Here is a 17,512-nt window from a genome sequence, read left to right on the forward strand (position 1 = left end):
AAAGAGTTGAAGAAGTCGTTTTGTTTGTATGGCTTTTCGGGGCTCCGTTTAGTCTTGGATTTACGAGATTTTAGAGATAACCCTTCCCAATTAACTAAAATTTATTGAAGTAAATTACACAACAATCAAATATATATATATATTGATTGGACAGCTTTGGCTCTGTCATCAGAATTTAAGAGGAGGAACCGGTTCTTGTTGGCTTACATTTAAGACAAGGTGGCCCGTTTTGTCGGCGGTAGGAAAAAAATCATTTATAATTAAGTCCACAGGCCAGGACACATTTATTTTTTTATTTGTTCTTATGTGTTATTAAGGTGTCTCAGGATATGATATTAACACAAGTTGATGATATTAGCACAAATGGATTGATCAAGATATGATGTTAACACAGGTAGATAATATTGACTCAAATAGATTGATGTGAGTTGATTTGATATATTTTTATTTTATTATTAAAAAATAATATTAATTTAAAATTTTTTAATTAAATTATATATTTTTTAATTATCTAGATTATTTTTTAACATTATCATATTGTCAAAAAAATCTATTAAAATTCTATTGATAATATTTTAACATAACAAAAGTAATCATCTAGTATTTTCTTAAAATTAACATTTTATATAAATATAATAATTTAAAATTAATTTGATTTAACTAATCAAATTTTAAATGAAAATTAACTTTTTTATTTTATAAATTATTCTTTATTTAATAGATTTATATAAGAATAAAGTGCTTATAATTATTTTTTGTATCAAATATATTTAACAAACATGATAGCACGTGAAAAATGATCGATATAGCAAAAATAAATCATTGATAATAAATAATAAAATTATATTTTTTTAATTTTAAATTAAATAAAAAAATAAATCATAAGTAAAAATAATAATAAAATGTATGTACGTGAATACCATAGACCACAGGTGCCTGCTAAACTATTGCAAATATCTTGGATAGTGTTGTTTTAATCATTAGGTTAAGTTGGTTCTAAAATTAATTTCCACTACGAGTCCCCCTTATGCATAAAATTGGAACTATTGCAAATAAATATTAATATTAAACTCGGTTAAGTCTATAAGTTGATTAGAAAATTTAGGATTCAAAACCAAAATTAATATTAATAAAATTTATGATTAATTCCATCTAAATTCCAATTCTATTAAACTCAACCAAATTAGTTAAAATTATAATTTTAAAATCCAATTTGGTCTGATAAATTGATCCGAGATGTAGCTGATTCGAAGTTGGAGCAAGACCAAATTTTAAAAAAAATAGAAAAAATTTAAATTTAGGGTAACCTGATGACTCAGCAAGATCCAGTTACAATTTGTTAATTTTTATTTTTTTTAAACAATATCATTTAGATTTAAACAAAATCAGAATTGATCCGAGCGATCTGTCAAAACTCAAAACCTAGACATTGGACTGGAACAGGTTTAAAACTTTAGTTAAACATTATTAATTTAATAAAAATAATTAATTTATAATCAATAGATAGTTATCCATACTCTTTTAAAGGTTAATCCCGAAACAAATATGACAATGTAGGAGCCCTAAGCGTTCTAAACGGTACCAAAATTATGACTATTTTCTCGTGCTGGAATTATTATTGGCGCGTAAATATTTGAAAAACATCTACTGAGTGTCGTCATCCAGCCAAGCTTAGGCTGCCAAGTCACTGTCCATTTTTAAGCAAAACCAGCCTGACAATCTTGTTGGGCCTTGAGTACTGGTCTTGCGGTCTTGCCAGGCCAATGGTTCAAACTAAGAAGAAGATAAGCCAGCCCATTTTGCTTACTATTTCTTAATAATATTTCCTTTTTTATTTACAACCATTTCATAAAAATCTTTTGGGTTTGCTATAGGCACATACGTTCATGTGCATTTATTTCGCATTTTCTGTGAAATTTTTTTATACAATTCAATTATTTGAATATATTTTTCCTCTAAACCATGATCTTTTGTGTGAAAAGACTATAATACCCTTAATCATGGCCATCTAATTGTTTCTTTATAAGAAGAGTGCAACTGTCAATATACTGTAGCAGCAAATAGTAAAAACAGAGTATGTGCGCCTTGTTTTCTAAAATGTTTTTACTAAATGTTATAGATTTTTTGTTAATACAATTTATCATATGTAATCAAAATTAGTTATGATTTAATCTATTTATTAATTCAGTTACGGTAGAAATTGAGAAATGTTGAGGAAGTTGTAATTTTTTTTTTGGATATTTTTATATTCTTTTTAAAGGATAAGATTAGTTTTATTTAGGGTTTATAATTGTCCTTTTCAATAAATGTACTTTTTAAAAATCAAACTTATAATTTCATTTTTATAAAGATATAGGAGTGTTTTAATTACTAAACCAAGACTTCATTAATTAATAATTCATATTGTCAACTAACTAGAATGAAATTATCCTTTTTAGCATTTTCTATTTTATGTTTTGCATCCATCATGAGTTAAAATACATAAACATCTTGTATTTTATAAGTTTATAATACCATACATGATAACAAAAACAACTGAAAATATTAAATTATTTATAAGTTTGTTATTGTACTTAATTTAATGAGTAAAAAATCTCTAGTGCTTTAAAATAACAAAATCTCCACTAAAAGAACTCTTCTCCTCTTTATCACATTTGAAACTCTAGCCACCATCTAGAATTCACTCGTTTCATTTGTCTACAAGAATCTCACGTAATCAAATAATTTTGCTACTCTCAGCAATCTTCAAAAAGGTTCCTATGCATTTTCTTGAAAAACATAATTGATAGTGTTATGTTTAATTTTGTTATTAAAATTTTAATTTTACCAACACAAATTATGAATTTGTTTAATCATGTTTAATTAAAATATTAAAAAACCTAACAAAAAAAAACTTTGCCACTTCTAATTCACTCTTTTTAATAATGAAAAACACCCATGAAAAGATTACCATTTTGATTTCAATTTTTAGTTTTTCACTGTATATTTAAACTCGCATTTCATCCCGATTTAGATATTTTTTTTTATATTATACACACACTTGTTTTCAACATGTTTTTAAGTTAAAAAACCCCTAAGTAAAAAATAAAAAAATTATATATACATGTAATCAAACAAATTGAGAATTGTGTCTATTAATAAGTCAAAACGAATCATAAACGATAACTAAAAATAAAAATAAAAATAGGTGTAGATCATGATATTTAAATTCATAAGATATGACATTTACGCGGTTATGCTTGCTAAATTTTTTAATTAAAATAATTTTTTTATTTAAACAAATGATAATAAAATTAGATATGTATTAATTTGATTAAATAAAATAAATAGAAAAAATAATATGTAAGGCTGTATATATTAGAAATATTATTTAAAACTAAATTTATTTTTATTTTTAAAAAATAAAGTTCATCTATACAAAAGATTTTAATAAATATAAATTAATTAGAAGAACCTCCTCAAAAGTTAATTATATAATTAAAAATAATCATCCAGCCTAAAAAAATATTGTTCATGGTAAAATATGAGAGGGTGAATAGTATGGTTGTATAGTGTTTACCTCACATGTTGTAGGGAGTGGGTTGACACAATGTCATCTGGTGTGGCAAAGACTTTTTATCGTGCCTCTTGTATGAGGTGTTGTGTGTTGGAAAGAGTTTCCGGATTTAATCATAAAATTATGATTAATGTTTAGAAGTTATTATCTAATATTATGGTCACTAGGAACCTATGGTCTGCGAGAATTTGAATAAGGGACTGATTGTGCAAGGTAAAGACATATCACCCTCAGTGCACCCTACCTAAGGTAAGTTACATTGTTGTTTGATTGATTTTTTATGTCAGGTTTCTATCTATTGGTCTTTTCTAAGATTCAAGACAAATATTTGTTCATAAAGGAGTCTTTATCTTATTAGGTTAAATCCTAACCATTCTAAAGTATGAATTTCAGCATCGCACTTATACATCTTGTATCTTTAATACCTGAGTGTGTATTTTATTGTATAATTTTACACCCCACAGATATTAAAGTCTATATTTGGATCCTAGAAAAATGTTGGAAAAATATTTTTTTATTTTAGCCAAATCCTAACAGATAATTATAAATTAGTTATGATATCAATTTTTTGGATTTTCAAAATATGAGAAAGTTGCAATTTTTTTAATGAAAACATACTTGAAAATATTTTAGGATTTGATCGTATGCATGAAAACAAAATATATTTTGTTTTGAAAAGGGAAATTAATTTAAAAGTTTTTTTAGAGTTTTTTAAATGTTTTGACTTTTTATTGAAATATTTCACAGAAAATTGGGTATTTTAATATCATATTATTATTTTAGAGTGTAAATATACAACCTGATATTATGCAAAATGGATAGAAAAATATTTGAGAAAATCATAATTTTTTAAATGATTTTTGAAATTAGTTTTATTTTTTTTTGAACCGGGCCAGACCCGACCCTGCCATTTAGGCTAGCCCAAAATTGGGCTTGCCCAAATGAGTGAATTATTTGCAGAACGTGAACGGTAAGTGAAGTGGAGTGAAGTGGGAGGCAACCTTGCAGAGAAGAAGAAGCCGCAATCACTAGCCTGGAGTGATGTTGGAGGTGGTTTGGTCGTGGAAAAAGAGAGGCGAATGGCGACGTTGGTGGAGAGTTTTGACTGCTGGAGTTGCTATAGGAGAAAGAAGAAACCGGTTTCCAGAGGAGAGAGAAAGGTTCACAGTGGCTCTTGGTGGTCGTTTAGTGGCTTCCTGTGGTGAAGTTGGTAGTGCTGGTTGCTCAAGACAAAAATGGAAGAAAAAATAGTGACAGTGTTGGTTTCCTGTGATGGAGAAAGAAAAAAAAAGAAGTAAAAGAACAAAATCTACAACGGGGAGAGGGAGCATCTCGCGGTGGCTGCCCCTATTGCTGGTGAGGATTTGGGTTTGTGGGGAGGTTGAGCAGCCGTTTGTTAGTGGAGAAGAAAGGTTTCTATGGGTTATTTAACGGCTGAAGACACGTGGAGAGAAAAAGAGAAAAAATATGCAGAAATCGGAAAAGCTAATTTTTTGGCTAACTTTGGACCCCTTTTTCTCCTCCCTAAGAGCCTGAAATCCACCTCTATTTATAGAAGGTGAAAGAGGATAATCTTGTCTATACTTGATAAAAATTTCAGTCCTGGATTCAGTTGAGAAGGATCTTAACCACTGGTTCAAAGTAGGCATGGTGCACTATCAAATTTGCAGCTGCAGATTGCTTGAGTTGGCCTTTTTGGGGTGGTACCATATCAATTTATTTGTTAGTGAGCCAGTGATGACCATACCCTGATGTAGAGGGATGTTTGGTGATTAGTTTCGTATCAGTTTTGGTAAATTTGATAGACGCTTGGTACATTAAATGCTGCTGCAAAGTAGATAACCGGATCAACTTTTTTAGAAAAAAATAAAGAAGATAATGAACATTTCTTAGTTTTTTTAGCTAAAGTTCATTTCAGTCCTTTATTTTTCAATTGTTTTCAATAGAATCTCTAATTAACCCTAAACTTTTGCAATTAAACCCCTAATGAATTACTGTTTAAGCCTCGAATTTACGTGCCTCTTACATTATAGTCCTTGGTCTCGGATTTATGCAATTTAACCCCTCATTGATCATTAAACTTTCAATTTTCTTACAATTTGGCCTCTAATTTTAATCAATTAACATGGTAAAAATTAAATTTGATCTCTTAAAATTTCAATCTTCTTATTTAAGCCTAAATTAGGCTCCTAAACTTAATTTTCCACCAATTAAGCCTCAAATAAAATTAATTTTACTATTTTAAAGTATAATTAAGTCTTTACACATAATTAGATCCTTCAATTAGATCCAAATTAATTCTTAAACATAATTAAAATTTAATTTGGCTCATAATTAAAATAAGTTGGCCTATTAGAAATTTAATTATGTCATCAAACTTAATTTTTATGCAAATTCATCCAATAATCATTTAATTTAACCTTGAATTTGCATTTTTTCTCTATTTTTGGGCATAATAGAGTACAATTAGGCCTTGAATTTCCTTCAAAATTGCACATTGATTCCCTGGTTTGCTTTCTCCACGTTGCTAGCCTTTATTATTATTTTTTGATTTTTATTTTAAAAAATTGATTTTTTAGGAATAACCAGAATTGAGTTATGACAGTTACCCCCTTTTTACTATGCTTATGCTAGAAAGTCTCGTAAGAAATTTTAGGTAGTAAGCATTGTAAAGAAGAAAAAGAAGAATTAGAGATGATGGATTCATCATATTAAGAAATGATGAATCCTTTTGAGGACTAGAAAGCATACTCAGAGTAAAAACTTAAAGATTTTTCTTTTAAAAATTCAGAAATTTTAAAATAGTTGAATTGTCAAAGGTGACCTACCCAAATGAAAAATACAAAGATTTTTCAAAGAGGTAAAAAATACAGAGATTTTTCGAAGTGGCGTAAAATGCAGAGATTTTCAAAATAGTCTTGTTATAATGGACGGCCTGTCAAGGTAAAAGGTTTTGAAGGTTTTGAAAAATATAAATATTTTTCAAAGTGGTGAAAAATACCAAGATTTTTTAAAGTGGTGAGCATTATGAAGTTTTCTTAGAATGATTTCATTATAATGGGCAACCGCTCTAAATGAACGATGAAAATGAGTTTTCAAAAAGGTCTTATTGTGATGGGTGACCTACCCAAGCGAAAAAATAAACTATCTTAAAGAGATGACATGATAGGACTCGAAAGTGCACTATTCAAGAGATGGGAGCTCAAATGAGTGTTCGGAAAGAGATAGGATCTAAAGGGGAGCGATGATTGAAAGACACATTCAAAAAGAGATAGGGTTAGAAAACAAACTACACTAAAGATGAGAGCTCAAAGACACACTTAAAAGGAGGTAGGATTAGAAAACGCATTACCTAAAGCGGTTAAGGGCTCAAAGGCACACTTAAAAGGAGGTAGAGTTAAAAAACACATTATCTAAAGTGGTTGAGGGCTCAAAGATACACTTGAAAAGAGATAATGTTACAAAACACACTGTCTGAGGGGGTCAAGGGTTTAAAGATGCACTCGAAAAGAAGGTAAAAAAAGCTAAAAAAATAAACAATATTGTTTATAGTAAAACATAAGCAAGTGAATAGTGTAACGATACAATATTCACCTTACACATTTTCTCCTTAAATTTATATATAAAAAAATAGTAAATAATGCCTTGATAGTAAAGCATGCTTGCATATTGTCGTGAGTTTGTGAAAAAAATCATAAAAAAATAAAAAAATATATATGAAGAGAAACAGTTACAATCCATAATATTTTCAAAGAAAAAACTACAAAACTAAATTCTCAACTTGCTTAATATTAAAAAAACTAAAATTGACAAAGATAATTTTGAAAAAAATATAAAAAAAGGAAAAAAAATATAGGGAAACACTATAGCAATATTGTTTCATGAGGAAAACTAAAGTTGTAATTCTCAACCAGCTCAATATTAAAAATAATAAAATCGATGAAGATAATTTTGAAAAAAATCATATAGAAAAATACTAAGCAATCCATATTTTTTTAAAGAAAAAACTACAAATCTAAATTCTCAACCAGCTCAATATTAAAAAAATAAAATCAACAAAAAAATTCTGAAAAAACAAAAAAATGAAAAAAAGGAATATAATTTTGAAAGAGAAGCAGAAACTGGGAACTAAAACACGTGGAAAAAAGTTAAAACTAAATTATTAACCAGCTCAATATTAAAAAAAATTAACAAAGATAATTTTGAAAAAAAACATGTGAGCAAACACTGTAGTAAAATGAAAATTAAAAAAAACATGCGAGGAAACACTGCAGCAAAATAAAAACAATATGGAAAAACATTATAGCAATACACAATTTTTTTAAACTACGAAGAAAATTTTTTAATTAGTTTAATATAAAAAAATAAAATTAACAAATACCATTTTGAAAAAAAAATTCATAAAAAATAAAAAAACCATGTAGAGAAATATTATAGTAATTCATAATATTTTTTTTTAAAAAAACTATTGAACTAGATTTTCAATCAATTCAATAAATAACATAAAAAAATCTTAAAAAAAATACATGTAAAAAAAGATTATAGTATTTTTTGCATACATAATATAATCAATAATAAAATATAAAGAAGTTAGCAATATATTTGTATAGTACTGCACACACTTTAATTTTTTTAAAGTGAATCCGATGGATAAACTTAATAGAGTTTAATATTCCCCTAAAATTTATAACAAAAAAAAAAGAGCCAATATTGTTTATAGTAAAACATAAGCAAGAGAACACTATAATGATACAATATTCACTTTACACATTCTCTCCTTGAATTTATATAAAAAAATAGTAAATAATGCTTCAATAGTAAAACGTTTACTATGAGTCAATAGTGACATACAGCTGCACACTATTCATCCCACGTTTTTCCACGCGTTTACATTACAGGTAATAACTTTATACCAAAAGAAAATGATAATTTGTTTTTTTATTTATTTATAATTCAAATTAAAATAATATGACGCAGGACTTGTGCCCAACCGGTACGGTAAAAAAAGAATCCAGTACCTTCCCTCGGAAATAAGCAAAATAAAAACCACATTAATTCAATAAACCGAAACAAACTTCTTAATTCTCAATCTCTCTCTCAAAGAGAAAAGACAGGAAAAAAAGAAAAAGAAAAAGTAAAGATGGTAGCCCGCAAATTCATAATCAGCCACAATGACTCCATCTTCGACGTCGATTATGACACCGACGACGGCCTCGAAGTCAGTCTCGCACTCTCTAAAACACAATTCTCTCGATTTTTATCAACAGTAGTGTTTGTTTGATTGTTATGACTAATATTGCAGGTTCTTAAGATCCAGCTTTTCTCTCTCACTTCAATCCCTCCTCATCTCCAGCAGGTTTTTGTTATTTTGTTTGCTTCGTCATCAACACTTGCGTGTGTGTGTGCATTTCTTTTTATTGGTGTTTTTTTTGTAGATCACCGGAGAAGATGATGATCGAGTCGTATCGGACGATTCTAATCTCACTGGCATTTCTAACAAACTCAAATTGATAAAAATCAACGAGGAAGAGAAGGAAGTCAAGGTACAAGAATCAATTGCCGCTGTTGTTGTGCAGCAAAATGAAGAGGAATCAATTCGTGATGTGCCGGGTTTTTTACTTATAATTTTATTTCTTTATGCAATTAATTCAGAATTTTGCTGCTGCTGCTGCTGCTGTTGTTATGCATTTGTGTATTAAAACGGTTTGTTGTGTAGATTCTTGGAGGAGATGACGTGTCGGATGATTCTGATGTCGTTCATGTTTCGAATGAACTCAAAGAATTAACTGTTGCCGATCTGATGAAATCGGATGAGGAGCTTGCGCAGATGTTACAGGTTTTTTTATAATTTTTTGTGCTTGTGTTTCAATTTTCGGTTTGTGAGAGTGATTTAAACATTATGTTTATAGGGTCTGTTTGTGTTTAGGCAGAGGAGGAAGCGCTTATGTTGCAAGAGTTTGCAGTTAGAGAACAAAGTGAAGAGTTTGGGCAGAAAATACGGCCCTATATCAGTCAAGTTCAAATGGTAATTTCAAATTTTGAGGTTTATCTTTTTTGTTTTTCTTCATTTGTTTGGTTACTGAAAAAGAGATTTGAGTTTCAAAATGTTTCATTTTGTTCTTCCCAATAAAAGTAAAAAAGGTGTTTTCTTCAATCTGTTCATTCAACAGGAAAATAATGTGCAATCTATTTTTTTTTTTGTTTTGTTTATGATCGATTGTTAAATCACTCGCACGCTAGATAGGGATAATTTCCAAGAGAGTATTTATTTTGTACTTGGCCTGTTATTGATATAGTATGAAGACCCCGTGAGGCAGGAGGCAGCACGGAAGACGGTTCCTAGAGAAGAGCTTGAGGAGAAAGCTTTGGTTTCTCTGGCAAAGGTAATGGCTTTTTGATTTTGTTTTTATTTTTATAGTGATGAGGAAAATAAACATTTGAGTCATTGGCTATAGAATAAATGCAGAATAATGAGCAACAAAAGGTCAACTTGGAAAAAAAAATTATGCTAATGGAATTTGATAGACGTGTCACAATGAGTGTAGAGGTTTTTTTTCGTTCTCTATCTTTTTTGTCCCCTTATGCTTGTAGAGGCTCAGTCTCTTTTATTATAGGCTCAGTCTCTTTTATATAATAATCATGCAGCTAAAGTCCTACTATTTTGGTTGTGACCACTTGTGTTTTTTATGTTTTTTTTTCCCGTTATAGAATATTGTTTATGGACCTGAACTCAGACTCACCTTAATGTCATCAACTTCTTAATCTATAATATTATATATAAAAGTGCATTAGGGTGTCAAAACAGTTAGTTGACATAAAACCCTTCACTGTTTGATTAAATCACTAAAATACCCTTGGACAGCTTTTAGCATAACAAAATTCTCAGTGTAGTTTATCTCACATTTAATTATTAGATGCATTAACTACCAATCCAATACACCTCAAATACAATCTGTAGGCTCTGAACTTGATTAATTGTGCTATCTTTGTATTACAACAATTTAGAACAGCTATTTGGACCTGTGTTGAACTACAGTTGAACAGAACAAATTAAGTTTGACAGAAGTTTGGTATGAATATGGTATATTAAAAAAAATTCTCTCACACGCATCAATCATGGTGGGCGGCCGACTGCAATGGAAATAATATTTAAAGGATTTCTCGCATCTTTGTGGTTATCTTGATGCTCAGTAGAACTATTGGCAGCAGTATATTAGTGGTTGTAGTTTTTTATTGGCAGGTTTGTTGGATGGAGAACTTCGAGACCTTGGCTAGTTTTATGATTGTCTTGCAATGCTGATTCGAGTTTTATCCTCTTATATATTTTTTTATTTTCAACTGCAATTTCTTATCTGCTCTTGTATTTCAATGTGAATTGCAACCACGTCATAATTGGAATAAATAAGAAAGGTGGTTCATGTTGATCAAACTGGTTTAAGGTGTTTTAATAATTTCACCTCTAGGGTTTGCTCTGCTACTATACCATGGTAATTGGTAATTTTATAAATTTGTTTTAGGAGGGGAACTTTAAACCATCAAAAACCGAACAAGACCATGCTTTCCTGCTGCAGCTGCTTTTCTGGTTCAAACAATCATTCAGGTGTTTTTCATTCCTTTTCTGTTTTTATGTTGGATTTGCCCTTAAAATTAACAAAATACTGCTTAATAAATAGTCACATATCCCAGCAATAATTACTTGCACAACTTACAAGTAAGTACTCCGAGTAAGGAACTATACTCTGTGTAAATAGACTGTTTTCTTTTGTATGTTATGTTTATAGAATGACACTATTTTCATAGGAAGATCATTTTTAGGACTAGATATGTCATGTTATGAGTGGCACCAAAGGATGGTGCCTCGTTGATGCAACAAACTCTTGAGCAAACATAGAATTTGCTTTTTTTGCTTTAGGATGTCAGGAAAGTCTAATTAAATTGATAAGATCTTAATTTCTTGGCCATGGCCTTTATTTGCTAGAAGTTAATTTGCTTTTTTTGCTTTATGATGTCAGGAAAGTGTGATTAAATTGATAGGATCTTAATTTCTTGGACATGGCCTTTATTTGCTAGAAGTTTAGGATGTATTCAGCAAGGAGGAAACAAGCATCAATGATTCCAAAATATGAAGTTTTTGGAAGTATTTAGTGGTTCTGCTTCAAAGTTCTGCAACAAAGTTTACTTCTTATAAAAGAGAAGGCTTTCAGGAGTAAGAAAGCAGTGGATGGTTGCTGTTCTTGCTCGACACTTTTTTGTTTATTTTCCAAAGAAAGCTCTCTCTCTATATATTTTTTAAGTTGGTTGGAATCTTTTGCATCGTTAAGTTTGGTGCTTGTTATGTACACTGCATATATGTGCCAGTGGCTTTATATGTCTAGAAATCTTGATTCTCTCTCCAAGTTTTCCAAAATGGTTTTGAACCACAGTAAGTACCAGAGATGCTTTCCTCATCTAAAGGTTTTAAAATGTTTCCATGGAATAGTTATGTGAATGTATTTGTTTTCCGACCACAAACTGAATAATTAGTGTTTAATTTTCAATCAAAAATTTTTCTTTTCTTGTTTCTTACAACAGGTTGCCAGCAGAATTAAAAATGTTGCCAATGTATGATTGTCTTCTTCTGATATTGTAGGTGGGTTAATGAACCTCCTTGTGATGGCTGTGGCAATGATACCGTTAATCAAGGAATGGATGCTGCGCTTCCTTCAGAAACTCAATATGGAGCAGCTCGAGTTGAACTTTACCGGTATGCACCACGTCTATATTTTTCGTTATTTTTGGGTTTTTTCATATTTTTTGGAATTTGATTTTGTTTTCTTTTTAATCTTCAGGTCTTGTATTTCATACCTTTGGTTTGTAAGTTTGAACATGTATTTTATTCTTAGTGATATTTATTGTATCAAATGATCTCATGACAAGTTACTCACTTTTATAGCCAGCTGTTTACTTGATCGGTGCTGTGTGTATTGATAACAGTTTATATGGTAGTCATTCATATATGGGAATTTCAAAAATTTTAAACGGTACAGCTCTCGAAATTGATGTTGCATATCAAGGGGAAAGTCTGCACTTTGGCCAGACCTTTCTTCTTCTTTTTGCCCCCTCACCCATTGTTTATAATTGACCAGAAAATTAAACTCGGTCCCATCCCTACCTGTATCAACATGGTCACATGATATATGGCTGTTTTTTATTTGAAAAGATTTCCCCCCTTCTTGCTCATATTTTGTAAATAGTGTTCTAGTGAGGATCTGGTGGTCCAATCTGCTTTATTGATTCTGGAATAAAATCGAAACTAAATAGCTAGCTGAGATGTGTGATACTAAACAGAGAAGTGTGTGCAACACACATCTTTGTTCTGATGATGAATAGCAGTCATGGGTAGATTGGTTTGGCATGATTATTTGGTTTTCGTTTCCTTCTCTGCACAGAAGCATATGTTCTCATGTTCATCACCCCTCACTTTTTTTTTTTTCTGTCATGGGAATATCTCAGCTGCAATTCTTGTTCAAGAATTACCCGTTTCCCACGCTACAATGATCCATTAAAGGTATTTTTACTTAAGCCAATTGACAAGTTTATATTTCATAATCTGCTTCGCTGTTGTCTTATTCTTCTTTCTCCTCTTTAACCATGTAGCTCGTGGAAACTCGAAGGGGTCGCTGTGGGGAATGGGCCAATTGCTTTACTCTTTATTGTCGTGCTTTTGGCTATGAATCTCGTCTGGTAAGTCAGTTTCTTTAATTCAAATACAACCGCCAAATGACACAATCTTACTTTGGACAGACTATGTTCTGTTAGATCAATATTTTCTGATGTAAAGACTGAACGCAATGATAGAAGTCTACCTGGGTTCTGTGAAGAACAATAAAGTTCTCTGTTATTTTTCTATATTATTACAAATCCAAAGTAGATTAGCACTACCTTTGTTCTACCTGGGTTCTGTGAAGAACAATAAAGTTCTCTGTTATTTTCTATATTATTACAAATCTGAAGTAGCTTAATATAGGGACACTACCTTTGTCTGTTTTCAACGTGTTCTGAATGTAGTAAAGAAATTCTGTGAAAACTTGATCCATTTTCAATGGACTATAAGATAGCTAAACTACCTTTTGTGTCTTGGAATGTATTTGGGCTCAAAATCATGGCTTCCCATACAATACCTTGTGAAAGGTGAACTAAAATGAAATACTTTGAAAAGGTTGTTCCCCTTTATTGGGAATCTCTTGTTTTCTGGAAGTCCTCTAATGGGCATGCTTGTGTTCATGCACAGTAATAATGTGGAAGAATTTGAGGGGGCTTCAAATTTTGTTTTATGAAAGAACTTGGCCATGATGAAAGTCAGTATATGACCATTTCCCATTTTGTGTTTGATCAGATCCTGGATTTCACTGATCATGTTTGGACCGAGTGCTTTTCTGAATTACTAGGCAGGTAAGCTTCATTAAAAAAAAAATGATGTCTTCTATTTTCTTCAGAAGCATACCAGAAGAGTAATGATTAAGCTAAACCAGGCTCTTTGTCATGGTAACCGTCATTTACATGTACTCTGTGATGTTATTATGCAGATGGATGCATCTTGACCCTTGTGAAGGAGTGTTTGACAGACCATTACTATATGAGAAGGGGTAATTTTTTACTTAATCTATGTGATCTACATATATGCACATGGGTGCCTACTGAATGATTTTTCTTCTGCCCTGCTTCAGGATCTTCACTAGTCTATTCTGGCTCGGAACATACTTTGTATACATCTGATTTCATTCTTTCCTCGTAGGTGGAAAAAGAAATTGAACTATGTCATTGCTATTGCAAAAGATGGAGTTTATGACGTCACTAAGCGTTACACAAGGAAGTGGGTTGAGGTAATTTTAACTATTGAAATGCCATTCTTTCATGTTGGTTTTTCCATTTCTTCATGCACAATGTTATGTTCTCTTATGTTGAGTTCTTGACCAAAAGAATTTCTAAATTTGCAGGTTCTATCCCGACGAAACATTACCACAGAGCCTGATTTGTTGGCTACTCTCCATAGCATGACTCGAGAATGCAGAAGAAGCTTTACAACTCAAATTCTTTCTGTACTTGAAGAGCGTGATAAGATTGAATCTGAAGAGCTTGAGAGATCTTTATGTTCCACTAATGATTCTTCAGTCTCTTTGCCTGGTAGACAAAGTGGGAACAAGGAATGGCGCATTGCAAGATCAGAAATTGGTTTTCATGATAATTGTTCTTTGAGTCATACTTCATGTCCCATTCGTGTATGCGTAGATGAGCATGTGACAAAGACTTACAATGCATTTTCCCCTCTCCTTTCTCGTTGTGTTGACCACTCTCTTCCCAAATCAAGAATTGTTGAAATACTGAAGATATTCAAAGGAATTTTGGTCGAACTTGGGAATTCGTCCTATAAAACCAGGCGAACTTCCATAAACCCTTTTATACTTCATTTGCTGCCATATTTTGAGGAGTTAATAAATGCTCTGTCATTGAAGAGCGAGATTGACACTGATGGAAAAGTGGACATCTGTTTGGCTGCTGACCCTGTCACCACCTGTTTAGGACTGCCTGTTGTGTTGGATGCATTGGATGATTTGATCAATGTTCTTAACAACTTTGACAACATAAGCAAAGTTTCTCTTTCCTGGCCACTAATAAAGTTGAATAGGATCCATTCAGGTTCTGTTCTTGCAAGTGGCGAGGAACTTCCTTTTGGAATTGTGAGTAGTATCCTGTTTCTCTAATTGTCATACATAAGTTTACTTTCGTTGCTCATATGTAGGAATTCTCCCAAAAGTTCCTTTATCATTCCACTTTTAACACAATTTCAGGCCACATCAGCATTTGATGGACTTCGCACGTCTAAATGGGAAGAACCAGATGGAGCGAGAGGTAATGTACATTATATTAGAAAATCTTGTGATGTTGAACTATTAATGTTTGATACAGATCCTTCCATTCTGTGCTCTCAATGTACTGTGCTTGGTGTTGTCTTGTTGAATTGAAAAAATATGAAAATGGCACGTGTTTTGTTGGTGATCATAGACTTTAAGCCCGAGTAACCATGGTTGCAGATTTGGTCTGTTGAACGCTTCTGAAAAATCAAGCTTGGAATATAGACGCCTAAGTTAAATTTTCTTGCATTTCTCAGTTGTTTCTTTGTACTTGGCATGAAACAAATGTTGGATTAATGTTGATGATCCTGTTGAACATATCTGATGTATTTTAACAATGCCTCTCGTAGGTTGCTGGATTGTTTATAAACTATCAGACAAGCAGATGCACAAACTAGTGGCATATGATATAATGTCAGCTAATGATGCCCCAGAGAGAGACCCTATGGACTGGTAATATTCTATTAACAACCATCTGGCGCCATGTGAACGATTTCTCTCTGCATTTATTTCATAGTTCTCACAACTACATGTTTGTCGCAAATTTATATGTTATTCGCTTTCATGATTTCTGGTTGTTTTCTTAACAGGGTTGTCGAGGGTAGTCATGATGGTGGTTCTAGCTGGCGTATTCTGGATAAACAAACTTCTCAGATGTTCAAAGATCGTTTTCAGCGTAAATCATTTAAGATTAATTCAGATAGTGTCCCATGCAACGCTTTCAGGTAAATCCTGTTGATCCAAACCAATTTACATGCACTCCACATTTTAGTTCCTCGTGATCGTTGATCTAACAAGTTATAACATGACAGATTCCAATTTCTGGCTGCCAGAGACGTTCAATCAAATTCACGCCTACAATTGGGTAGCATAGATCTGTATGCAAGCAGCAATTAAGTTGTATAAGAGAGATTCCAATGTGCTGACGCTCTGTTCCAGACTTTGATGCTATTGTATAACTTACTTGGTAGTAAATATTTGTCCATGGAGGCAAGCAATCACACAATTCTTTGCCATATGGGCACACCGTATTTAGTCAATATGTATTCATAATGGCCCAGTGTTGGTGGTTCAATGACAGCAAATTTCTGTCTTGCCCAGACATACCTGAAATGTTTGAATATGTAGGATATGGAGGTGATTATTTTCAGTTTGGTTTTTATAAAAAAAGTAACCAAAGTGGTTTTTCAAAATAAAAATATCAAAATTATTTAAAGTGACCGGTTTTGGTTCAGTTATATTGAAAAAAAACTGGTTTAAATTGTTTGGCTTGGTTTTTTCTGATTTAGGTTGGGTTTGGTTTAATTATTTTTATTTTAGGTTTATAAAATTAAAATCAAACTGGTGTGTAGTTTAAAAAATTTAATTAAAATTTTTTTTTTATGGTTTGATTTTTTAATTATTTTTTTCTGGTTTTTTTAATATAATTGATTTTTCTGTGTTTTCACTCACTCCTCTATCCTATCTTAGATGGCCATGGACAATTTATCATTAAACAAAAAAAAAGAAAGGGAGCCATGTGCAGCCCGTGTCCCATAAAGTGCAGCTAGCAATTCAAAAGGAGTAGCTTTAGCTCATTGATCATGCACTTCGTCAAGCCATTTCTTGATTGCTGAATCAGATAACTTGAACGTGTCTGTGACCATTTTCACCGAGGGAGTTTCTGCACTGCCCTTAGTTGCATAGTAATTGTGTGGTTTGGTGCTATTATTAGGATCTTGTTGGTGATGGAGGGTGGTTGAGCTGAACAGGGGTGGGTGCTCAATGGGCTCCTGGCGGTGACTCTCAATCCAGGATTTGAAGAGTATAGTTATGGAAGTTGGGTCTGGATTCATGTGTGAACAACTTAGCCCAAAAGCTACACCTCCTCCTTCAAATTCGTTTACCTGGAGATCCATAGGTGAGAAATTAGTTTAAGCCATCTCCAGAGTTGGAGGTAAGCAGATATACATGAAATCAAACGTGAAAAATAGGAGAATTAAACTATATATTTGACGTATCTTGTTCATGTAAACCAGACTCATACGTTGTATGAATTTACTTCTACATTAACCAATAATTAATG

General features: G+C 31.7%; 1 protein-coding gene across 4 annotated transcripts; it reads left to right on the forward strand.

Annotated features, from left to right (window-relative positions):
* The first annotated feature begins 8,611 nt into the window (after positions 1 to 8,611).
* LOC105110809 (peptide-N(4)-(N-acetyl-beta-glucosaminyl)asparagine amidase-like) lies at positions 8,612 to 16,551 on the forward strand. Of its 4 annotated transcripts, none has more exons than XM_011005971.1 (18): positions 8,612 to 8,774; positions 8,859 to 8,912; positions 8,992 to 9,165; positions 9,273 to 9,392; positions 9,483 to 9,581; positions 9,853 to 9,939; positions 11,074 to 11,156; positions 12,186 to 12,299; positions 13,049 to 13,103; positions 13,193 to 13,279; positions 13,932 to 13,987; positions 14,122 to 14,181; positions 14,331 to 14,418; positions 14,533 to 15,273; positions 15,385 to 15,445; positions 15,798 to 15,900; positions 16,038 to 16,172; positions 16,260 to 16,551. In XM_011005971.1, the coding sequence occupies exons 1-18, from the start codon at positions 8,697 to 8,699 to the stop codon at positions 16,342 to 16,344; spliced, it is 2,280 nt and encodes a 759-aa protein (XP_011004273.1). In that variant the 5' UTR covers positions 8,612 to 8,696; the 3' UTR covers positions 16,345 to 16,551. The 4 variants fall into 4 exon arrangements, with proteins under 4 accessions (XP_011004273.1, XP_011004274.1, XP_011004275.1 ...); XM_011005972.1 differs by having other exon boundaries at positions 8,992 to 9,159; XM_011005973.1 differs by having other exon boundaries at positions 8,992 to 9,099.
* The last annotated feature ends 961 nt before the right edge of the window (positions 16,552 to 17,512 follow it).

This window comes from Populus euphratica, unplaced genomic scaffold (genome assembly GCF_000495115.2).
Source record: "Populus euphratica unplaced genomic scaffold, PopEup_1.0 scaffold379.1, whole genome shotgun sequence".
NCBI classification, from domain to species: Eukaryota; Viridiplantae; Streptophyta; class Magnoliopsida; order Malpighiales; family Salicaceae; genus Populus; species Populus euphratica.

Bases quoted from the DNA above. Each gene is read 5' to 3' on its own strand.
- LOC105110809 (XM_011005971.1), top strand. From the start codon at position 8,697: ATGGTAGCCCGCAAATTCATAATCAGCCACAATGACTCCATCTTCGAC. The intron at 13,104-13,192 runs GTATTTTTACTT...TTAACCATGTAG, and splicing joins GCTACAATGATCCATTAAAG to CTCGTGGAAACTCGAAGGGG. The intron at 14,419-14,532 runs GTAATTTTAACT...CTAAATTTGCAG, and splicing joins ACACAAGGAAGTGGGTTGAG to GTTCTATCCCGACGAAACAT.